Source organism: Nycticebus coucang, chromosome 4 (assembly GCF_027406575.1).
Source record: "Nycticebus coucang isolate mNycCou1 chromosome 4, mNycCou1.pri, whole genome shotgun sequence".
Taxonomy (NCBI): domain Eukaryota; kingdom Metazoa; phylum Chordata; class Mammalia; order Primates; family Lorisidae; genus Nycticebus; species Nycticebus coucang.
In genome coordinates this window covers 73749632-73760093 of record NC_069783.1, presented here as the reverse complement: position 1 = coordinate 73760093, position 10462 = coordinate 73749632, and the positions used below count along the sequence as shown (strand labels likewise).

The 10462-nt window shown below is 42.5% G+C and overlaps 1 protein-coding gene across 1 annotated transcript; it reads right to left on the bottom strand.

The window, feature by feature from the left end:
* Positions 1–3136: 3136 nt before the first annotated feature.
* Positions 3137–8920, bottom strand: POLE4 (DNA polymerase epsilon 4, accessory subunit). Its single transcript, XM_053589747.1, has 4 exons — positions 8486–8920; positions 7951–8035; positions 6987–7028; positions 3137–3457 (listed from the first exon to the last, which is right to left on the bottom strand). The coding sequence occupies exons 1-4, from the start codon at positions 8903–8905 to the stop codon at positions 3444–3446; spliced, it is 561 nt and encodes a 186-aa protein (XP_053445722.1). The 5' UTR covers positions 8906–8920; the 3' UTR covers positions 3137–3443.
* Between the last annotated feature and the right edge of the window lie 1542 nt (positions 8921–10462).

Below are 10462 nucleotides of genomic sequence, written 5' to 3'. Positions count from 1 at the left end.
CAAGCCATTTATGGAATTGGAAAAAGAAGAACAATCTAAGCCTAAACCCAGCAGAAGAAAAGAAATATCCAAAATTAAATCAGAGATCAATAACATTGAAAACAAAAGAATCATTCAGAAAATCAATGAAACAAGGAGTTGGCTTTTTGAAAAAATAAATAAAATAAACCTTTGGCCAGACTAACTAGAAATAGAAAAGTAAAATCTCTAGTAACCTCAATCAGAAATGATAAAGGGGAAATAACAACTGATCCCACAGAGATACAAGAGATCATCTCTGAATACTACCAGAAACTCTATGCCAAGAAATTTGACAATGTGAAGGAAATGGATCAATATTTGGAAATGCACGCTCTCCCGAGACTTAGCCAGGAAGAAATAGAACTCCTGAACAGACCAATTTCAAACACTGAGATTAAAGAAAATTAAAGAAATTAAAGATTAAAAAATCTTCCAACAAAAAAAAAGCCCTGGTCCAGATGGCTTCACACCAGAATTCTATCAAACCTTCAAAGAAGAGCTTATTCCCGTACTGCAGAAATTACTCCAAAAAATTGAGGAGGAAGGAATCTTCCCCAACACGTTCTACAAAGCAAACATCACTCTGACACCAAAACCAGGAAAAGACCGAACTAAAAAGGAGAATTTCAGACCAACTTTACTAATGAATGTACATGTAAAAATTCTCAACAAAATCGTAGCCAATAGGTTACAGCTTATCATCAAAAAAGTCTTACATCATAATCAAGTAGGTTTCATCCCAGGGATTCAAGGCTGGTTTAACATATGCAAGTCCTTAAACGTTATTCACCATATCAACAGAAGCAAAAACAAAGACCACTGAAATTGGCATAATTGTATTTATGATCTATGTACAAAAGACTTAATAAAAAAAAATTAACAAAAAGACCAGATGATCCTCTCAATAGATGCAGAAAAAACATTTGATAAAATCCAGCATCCTTTTCTAATTAGCACACTGAAGAGCATAGGCATAGATGGCACATTTCTTAAACCAGGGGTCGTCTAACTGCGGTCTGCGGGCCACTTGCAGCCGTGTAAATTGTATTTGTTCCCATTTTGTTTTTCACTTCAAAATAAGATATGTGCAGTGTGCATAGGAATTTGTTCGTAGGTTTTTTTTGTTGTTTTTTTTTTAACAATAGTCCGGCTCTCCAACGGTCTGAGGGACAGTGAATTGGCCCCCTGTTTAAAAAGTTTGAGGACACCTATAAACTGATGAAAGCTATCTATGACAAACTCACAGCCAATATTTTACTGAATGGAATAAAACTGAAAGCTTTTCCTTTTAGAACTGGAACCAGACAAGGTTGTCCTCTGTCACCATTACTATTCAACATAGTGCTGAAAGTTCTAGCCAATACAATTCGGCAAGACAAGAAAATAAAGGGCATACAAATGGTAGCAGAGGAAGTCAAACTCCCCCTTTTTGCTGATGATATGATCTTATACTTAGAGAACCCCAAAGGCTCAACCACAAGACTCCTGGAAGTCATCAAAAAATACAGTAATGTTTCATGATATAAAATCAAAGTCCACAAGTCAGTTGCCTTTGTATATGCCAATAACAGCCAAGATGAGAGGCTAATTAAGGACACAACTCCCTTTACCATAGCTTCAAATAAAATGAAATACCTAGGAATACACCTAACAAAAGAGGTGAAGGACCTCTATAAAGAAAATTATGAAACCCTAAGAAAGGAAATAGCAGAGGACTTTAACAAATGGAAGAACATACCATGCTCATGGCTGGGAAGAATCAACATTGTTAAAATGTCTGTCCTTCTCAAAGCAATCTACTGATTCAGTGCCATCCCTATTAAAATACCAACATCATACTTTCAAGACTTGGAAAAAATGATTCTGTATTTTGTATGGAACCACAAAAAAACCCGTAGAGCTAAGGCAGTTCTTAGTAATAAAAACAAAGCCAGGGACATCAGCATACCAAATATACCAGATTTTAGGCTATACTACAAGGCCATAGTGGTCAAGACAGCATGGTACTCCCACAAAAATAGAAACATAGACATTTGGAATCAAATAGAAAACCCAAAATGAAACTAACTTTTACACTGCTGGTGGGACAGCAAACTAATGTAACCTTTTTAGAAGCAAGTATGGAGAAACCTCAAAGAACTCAAGGTAGACCTCCCATTTGATCCTGCAATCCCATTCCTGGGCATCTAACCAGAAGGAAAAAAATCCTTTTATCATAAGGACACTTGCACTAGACTGTTTATGGCAGCTCAATTTACAATTGCCAAAATGTGGAAACAGCCTAAATGCCCACCAACCCAGGAATGGTTTAACAAGCTGTGGAATATGTAAACCATGGAATACTATTCAGCCATTGGAAAAAAAAAAAATGGAGACTTTACAGCCTTTGTATTCACCTGGATGGAAGTGGAACACATTATTCTTAGTAAAGCATCACAAGAATGGAGAATCACAAATCCTATGTACTCAATTTTGAGATGAGTATGTCCTCATATCAAAATTGAGTACATAGGATTTGTGGTGGGGGTGGGGAAAGGGCAGAGCAGAGAGAAAAAGTAGGGAGGAGGGGGGAAAGGAAGAGCAGAGAGAGGGAAGGGGGCAAGGGGTGGGGTCTCCATGTGTGACACACCTTTTGGAGGGAAGACACAATTGTAAAAGGGACTTTACCTAACAAAACCAATCAGTGTAACCTGGTTTCTTGTACCCTCAATGAAACCCCAACAATTAAAAAAAAAAATCTTCAGTTGTATAAAAAATTTAAAAAACAGATTTCATTCATATAAAAATATTCTAAAATTGACTGTGGTGATTGTTGCACATATCTGTGAATGCATGTTGTACACTTTAAATTGTGAATGTCTCAATAAGTAAAACTTTTAAAAATCTTTAACTAGTTTTCATTATAGGACCACATTTATTTTAATTCTTGGGGAAAGTGGCATTCTGTAAATTCTGGTACTACATTCTGGTGATATGCTGGAAAAATGAACAAAATTAATGAAAGAATTGTGGTTTAGAGTGACTGGCAGAGAAAACCCAGTTCTATGACTGAGCCTGGGCAGGCTCTCCAGTCACAGGAATAAGAACAAAGGTGAGACTATAAAACACACTAGACTGAAGTTGACCAAAGACCTTTATTCTGATCCTCGTTATTCAGTAAGCCACTTATGCAGAACACTTTCTTCATTTCTGCTCCAAGCAGCAGCTGCTGCATCCAGGGCTGACATGGAAGACAGACACAAGTAGTGGAAGACCTTGTAGAGAAAAGCTAACAGATGAGATCTCTGCTTATTCCAGCGTAGGTGAGGGGAGAACAGGAAGAGTGTATGTAAGTGCAAAGACTGTTCTTCAAAGCTGAGGCCTGTGGAGAGGGACGAGCTGAAAGATGCAGACGAAGGCTCCCAAACTGCCCAGCTCAGTAATCAATCCAAAGTACCTAAACATACAAAGAGCAGTAAGTAAAGCAAAGTGCCTCAATACCTGGATTACTTCTTTGATATTAGCAGCAGTTCTGTAAGATCAAAATACTAATTTCCAGAAATATCTACCAAAATATTCCTGGAGAAAAATCTATCCTACAGAGGGTGAGCAGTTAAGAATTAAACATACTGGGCTTGGCACCTGTAGCATAGTGGTTACAGCGCTAGCCACATACATCTAGGCTGGCAGGTTCGAACCTGGCCTGGGCCAGCTGAAGAACAATGACAACTGCAACAACAACAACAACAAAAAAAAAAAAGCCGGGCATTGTGCCAGCACCTGTAGTCCCAGCTACTTGGGAAGCTGAGGCAAAAGAATCGTTCCAAGGGTCCTCAAACTGTGGCCCGCAGGCCACATGAGGCAGTGTGATTGCATTTGTTCCTGTTTTGTTTTTTTACTTCAAAATAAGATATGTGTAGTGTGCATAGGAATTTGTTCATAGTTTTGTTTGTTTTTTTTTTTAACTATAGTCCGGCCCTCCAATGGTCTGAAGGACAGTGAACTGGCCCCCTGTTTAAAAAGTCTGAGGACCCCTGAAGCCCTAGAGTTTGAGGTTGCTGTGAGCTGTGAAGCCAAGGTACTCTACCAAGGGCGACATAGTAAGATTCTATCTCCCAAAAAAAAAAAAAAAAGAATATACTGGTTTGGAGAGTTAGCATTAGAGGTGGAAGAAGGGCTAAGAAGTTTCTTGGTTTTTGTTTTTGTTTTTTTTTGAGACAGAGTTTCACTATGTTGCTCTCAATAGAGTGCCATGGTGTCACATCTCACAGCAACCTCAAACTCTTGGAGGTTAAGTGATTCTCTTGCCTCAGCCTCCCAAGTAGCTGGGACTACAGGTGCCCACCACAATGCCCAGCTATTTTTCTTTTGTCATCGTTATTGTTGTTTAGGAGGCCCGGGCCAGGTTCAAATCCACCAGCCCGATATTTGTGGCCAGCACCCTAACCACTGAGCTAGCAGGTATTGTTAATGAGCGTTTATAAAGACAACATAAGAGAAGGCTGAGTGATTAAATAAGTTCTCTAGACAAAGAGTATATAGTCTTTACAGAAAGTTCCAGTTCCATATCTAAGCCCACAAGTTAATATGGCCCCCTGCCCAAGATTCCATTCAAAAGGAAAAAAGGTATAAAAAGGTTATAAATCTGTAACAAAGAATAGCGGCCCAACAGCAGTTAAGGGATTTCAACAAAAAACTAAGCAAGAGAAATCTGATCAAAGCCTGTTTATAGAGCAGAGGGAAAATGAGCCTAGAATGAACAGAGGAAGCTACGGCATGTTGAGGAGAACCCTTAGGGAGGCTCCAGACTTAGTCAACAAGAATGACAGAAAGAGACTCAAGACAAAAAATGAGTTAATGACCCATGGGTCTGTGGGAGAAACAGTTGCTCCCATCTCCCCACAATCTTTCCTACATGCAACACTACCAATAAGCAGTCATTTAAACCTAACTTGTAAAACAAATCACAGGGCTCTCTTGTAAAGAACCAAGTGGACTATTTGAGAAGAAGTAAAACAGCTTCTGAAAATGCCAGCTCCTCGAAGTAAAGCTTTCTGCATTCTGGCCCTGGGGGCCCCCAGTATAACATCTGGTCTCACCTCTGTTCACCATGAAGTAAAGCTGCTGCTAGGCAACAACCACTCCCCCACCCCATACATACATGCACATGCGCGCGCGCACACACACACACACACACACACACATACCTTCTAAGCAACCATCTTATTCTTTTGTTATTAAAAGAATGAAAAGCACCAGGTATTTAATGCAAGTCTACACAGTGAAAGCACAGACAGTGGGAAATGACTGCCCACCGTTAACAGAACTCACTTTCCAGAATGATTCATTGGGGGAAAAAAACATGGATAATTCAGAGGGGGAAAAAAAACACATAAGAAAAACAAAATAAAGCAAACAAGCAAAACCCCTCTAATAAAAAAAAAATTAGCGTCTGCTTTTGATAATAGCAAGTTCCTTCTGAGATCAACTCTTAAAGCTAAATAGAATACATAGTATACTTTAAAAAACGTTTTTTCAAGCAATGAAGTAGGAAGATTACTTGATGCCAGAGTTTAAGACCAGCTTGGGCAACATAGCCAGACTTGGCCTCTACAAATAATTTTAAAAATTAAAAACAAAACAAGGCCATTTATTGTACCCTCAACGAATCCCCAATGATAGGAAAAAAAAAAAAAGAAAAGGTCAGGCACAGTGGCTCATGCCTGTAATCCTAGCACTCTGGGAGGCTGAGGCAGGAAGGTCTCTTGAACTCAGGAGTTTGAGACCAGCATGAGCAAAAACAAGACCCTGTCTCTACTAAAATTAGAAAAATTAGTCAGACATTGTAGTGGGCACCTGTAGTCCCAGCTACTCAGAAGGCTGAGGCAGGAAGATTGCTTGAGTCCAAGAGTTTGAATTTGCTGTGAGCTATTATGGCACTCTAACCAAGGAGACTGAGTAAGAATCTGTCTCAAAAAAAATAAATAAATAAAATAACCAAGAAAAGAAAAAAAGGTCCATGTATCTAAGCATAGAACATAGGAAAGGTAATATGTTTCATTAGGATGTTAAGATGGCTTCACTAGTGGGCAACAGGAATTTTTCAGCTCTATCATAATCGTATGGGACCACCATCATCTATGCAGAGGTTCTCAACCTGTGAGTCAGGACCCCTTTGTAACAATGAAAATACATCCTGCATATCAGATATTTACATTATGATTCATAACAGTAGCAAAATTATAGTTATGAAGTAGCAACGAAAATAATTTTATAGTTGGGCGTCACCACAACATGAGGAACTGTATTAAAGGGTTGCAGCATTAGAAGGCATTAGGAAGTTTGAGAACCACTGATCTACTGGGTCAGTAGTTAACCAAAAAGTCATTCTGCAGCATGTGACTGTATGTGAAGAGTTAAGCTGATCAGATTTAGAAATTAAGTAGCACAAATAGCTCTGAGAGATGGTAGCTAATAAATACCTCTGAGAGAGGTATTTCAAATATTTCAATGACAAAATTTTGTCAGTATACAAGTTAATCCATAACTCCTAAAAACAAATAAATACAGGCAAGTACAGAATCTCATTGCAACAAAATAATCACTTTACAGATTACTGAAGAAAAAAGAACATAATGACAATTTTTCTTGACCTCTAACATTGTTGTAATGATGTATAGTTTTTACTTAGGGATAGAAACCAAAATAAAAATGAAACTTTTGAATCTATTAATAATTCCTCTGGAGTCTTTATATTCCCTCCCATTTCTTCATGGTTAGCAATTTTCAAGTAGAAATTCTAATTCCCCAAGGGAAGAAACTGACCCTCACTAGGTTTGGCAAGTTAGTTTTTCCAATCCAAATAACAACTAGGGAGAAAGAATTATTCCTACACTGAAAGAATCAGCCCATTTTATAAGGTTTTGAACTCACATCATTGGCATGGAAAAGACTGGTGGACATGATTGCCCGTTAACAGAACTCACCTTCCAGAAATGCAAATTCATCCACAGCTTCTATTGCATTATCTGAAACACAAGGTAAAGGAACACCTCACTAATTCCAGTCATATGGACATCAATCCACACGGTGAAGGATATGAGGCTTTTCACAAATGAAGGAATTTATAAAATGTGTCCCTTACTGTCTTGAGATCCATTTCTACTCTACCACCAACTTTTACTGGTCTCTCTTCAAGAGTAAGAAAAGCCTAGGCAAATAAATACTATTCAATGTAGGGGATAGGAAGTGGAACCCTCTCACAACCCAGGCTTTCACCTAAATTTATTTATTGTCTTTGCTCTGAAAGTCATCAGAAAAGAGTTTAGTAATACAGGAAGTTGTGTAAGAATACAGTATTTGAGAGCTTGCCAGGGTTACTAGCCAGACAAGAGTCAAAAATCAAACTCCCAGCAGGGTGCGGTGGCTCACACCTGGAATCCCAGAACTCTGGGAGGCTGAGGTGGGTAGACTGCCTAAGTTCAGGAGTTGGAGACCAGCCTGAGCAAAAGCGAGACTGTGTCTCTAAAAAAAGTAGCTGGACATTGTGATGGGCGCCTGTAGTCCCAGCTACCAGGGAGGCTGAGGCAAGAGGCGAAGCCCAAAGTGTATGAGGTTGTTGTAAGCTATAATGCTGCACTCTACTAAGGGCGACTGATGAGACCAAAAGAAAATCTATTTGCTAGGTAAAAAAGTAAACGCCGTTTTTTGGTACAACATACCAGAAGGCATGAAGGGATCTGTCTAGGCAGCAACCCCCAGGCATCTTTCAGATTCTGCCCCACCATCCCTCCAGCTACCCAAAGCATAGAAACTCCAAAGGTAGGGCCTTCTGGCACTGTGGCAGGTGAACAGAAAATATCATAGGGAGAGACCCTGTAGCACCTCTGAGACCAGAGGGAAAGGGGTGGCCTCCCCAGCCCTCCCACAGCAGCCACACTGCCACTCTACCCAAATCTCTCCTCTGGAGGGTTTTCCTCTTTCCTTGTTGAGCACAGCAGTAGGCATCTTTTGCAATAGTCTCCACAAACAGCTCCTGTGAAGCAAACAAGCAGAGTTCTAGCAATAGGTTCTATAACACTGAAGACACGAACATTCTGGTTTGTGAGTGGGGACAGGCAGGGAGATGGCAGGCTCAGGCGCATGGGCATGTTCTGGAAGCTAAGACTGTCCCAGACTTTAAGAAGGTCGATTCTGCTACCCTCTTTCCCAGCAAACCAGAATGACACGTCCCTTTTCCTTACTTGTAAATCAACCCTACTCCCTCACTAGCCTTCTATAAGTTCTGAGTTAGACACTGGAAATGCAAATTAAAGTCGTCTGGGCCCTCACTAAGAGGCAGGTGTGTTAACAAATCAATACAACTCCTGCAAGACACAATCCTCTCCCACAGCTTGCCAGGTCTACACTTGCTCCTCAGAATCCCGCCTCCAATCCACGCCCCTCTGGAGACCCCGCCCTCGCGCCCTCAGCGCTCGGGTCGCACCGCGGCTCGTGCCAGAATGAAGATGGCTTCCTGTCCAGCTAGCGTCACGTCGGGGTCCGCCTTCACCAAGGCCTTCACTCGCGCTAGAGGGAGCCTCGAAAGACGAGCCCCGGTTGCACTCGTTGGGGCTTGGGGCTGCGTGGCCGGGGCCTCCCCACCAGGTCCCTCCTCTTCCTGGGGAGTCCCGCTCCCAGCTGTCGCTGTCGCCGCCGCCGCCATCCCAGCCCTCAGCGAACTGCGCGCGGCCGCCGGCTGTGCGCGCGCAGCCGGCGCAGGCCCCTTTCCCGCGCAGGGTGGAGGCCACGCCCTTTGTGGGCGTGTGGCTCCGCCCCTACGTGGCGGGGCGCTCTTCGAAAACGCTACGGGCGGTGACCTGGCGCTAGCGCTTCCGCCGCGGGTCTTGATTGAATCTGCTGTCATTCCACTGCTGGCCTTGATTGAGTCAGTTGTCGTTCGTGGCGACCTTCTGGCATAGTTGAGCCCAGGCACACACCTCAGTGAGTGTGGAGGCTGTGTGGGGCTGGCGATGAGAGGAGCGACTGGGTCTGGAGAAACCTGGACCGGCCCTCAGGGGAGACCCAGTAAATGCAGAGTGTTAATCTAAGACTGAGAAGGGCACGTGTCCGTGTCCGAGAGCTGTTCTTCGGAGGGCCCAGTATCCAGGAAGAGTTTGCCTAGGAAGGCTCGAAATCTGGACCAGCTCCAAGGAGAACTAGTTCTAAATCCTCTTGAAGAAAGGGCAGGAATTTGGTAGGCAGAGATGAAAGAAGTAACTGGTAGAGGAAACCACAAGAAAAAGGCTTAGAACCTGGAAGGAAGCTGTGGCAGTAATGGCGTCCGCGTTTGTTTGGACACGGCTTGTGTCGGACGGAGCATTTGTTCTCAAAGTTTACACTCTTAAAAATTACTGAGAACCGGGCGGTGCCTGTGGCTCAGTGGGTAGGTTGCCGGGCCCCATATACCGAAGGTGGCGGATTTGAACCCGGCCCCGGCCAAAGTGCAATAAAAAACTAGCCGGGCGTTGTGGTGGGCGCCTTTAGTCCCAACTACTTGCGAGGCTGGGGCAAGAGAAACTCCTAAGCCCAGGAGTTGGAGGTTGCTGTGAGCTGTGCCACCAGGGCTCTACAGAAGGGCATAAAGTGAGACTCTGTCTTAAAAAAAAAAAGGCAGCACCGGTGGCTCAAGGAGTAGGGCACTGGCCCTATATACCGGAGGCGGTGGGTTCAAGCCCAGCCCTGGCCAAAAACTGCAACAAAAAAACAAAAAAATTGAGAACCATCCCCCCACCCCCACCCACAAAGAACTTTTGTTTCTGCAGGTTACATCACTATTTAATCAGAATTAAAACAAAGTTTGAAAATGTTGATTTTAAGTAACTAATACATTACCTATTAAATAACATTTTTAAATAAGTAACTTTTAAAATTAAATTTAGTAAAATAAAATGTAGATCTTTGGTGAACTAGACAAGGGTCAATGCTGCTGAAACAATGCCAGTCCTGTCTTTAATTGGATATAGTGGCTTGGCACCTGTAGCTCAAGCAGCTAAGGCCCTAACCACATATACCAGAGCTAACGGGTTCAAATCCAGCCTGAACTACAATGACAACTACAACCAAAAAATAGCCAGGCGTTGTGGCAGGCACCTGTAGTCCCAGCTACTTGGGAGGCTAGGTAAGAGAATCGCTTAAGCCCAGGAGTTGGAGGTTGCTGTGAGCTATGATGCCATGGCACTCTACCCAAGGCAACAGCTTGAGGCTCTGTCTCAAAAAAAAAAAAAAAAAATGGATATAGTCAGGTGACTGCAAAGTTCTAGAGAAAGAAAAGCTCCTGATGTTGGGGCGGCACCTGTCGCTCAGTGAGTAGGGCGCTGGCCCCATATGCCAAGGGTGGTGGGTTCAAACCCAGTCCCCGGCCAAACTGCAACAAAAAAAATAGCTGGGTGTTATGGCGGGCGCCTGTAATACCAGCTGCTTG

Coding starts and splice junctions, on each gene's coding strand:
- POLE4 (XM_053589747.1), bottom strand. CDS start 8,905: ATGACAGCAGATTCAATCAAGACCCGCGGCGGAAGCGCTAGCGCCAGG. Junction 8,036..8,485: donor TCATTCTGGCACGAGCCGCG/GTGCGACCCGAG, acceptor TTTGCTTCACAG/GAGCTGTTTGTGGAGACTAT. Junction 7,029..7,950: donor CCTCCAGAGGAGAGATTTGG/GTAGAGTGGCAG, acceptor CTTGTGTTTCAG/ATAATGCAATAGAAGCTGTG.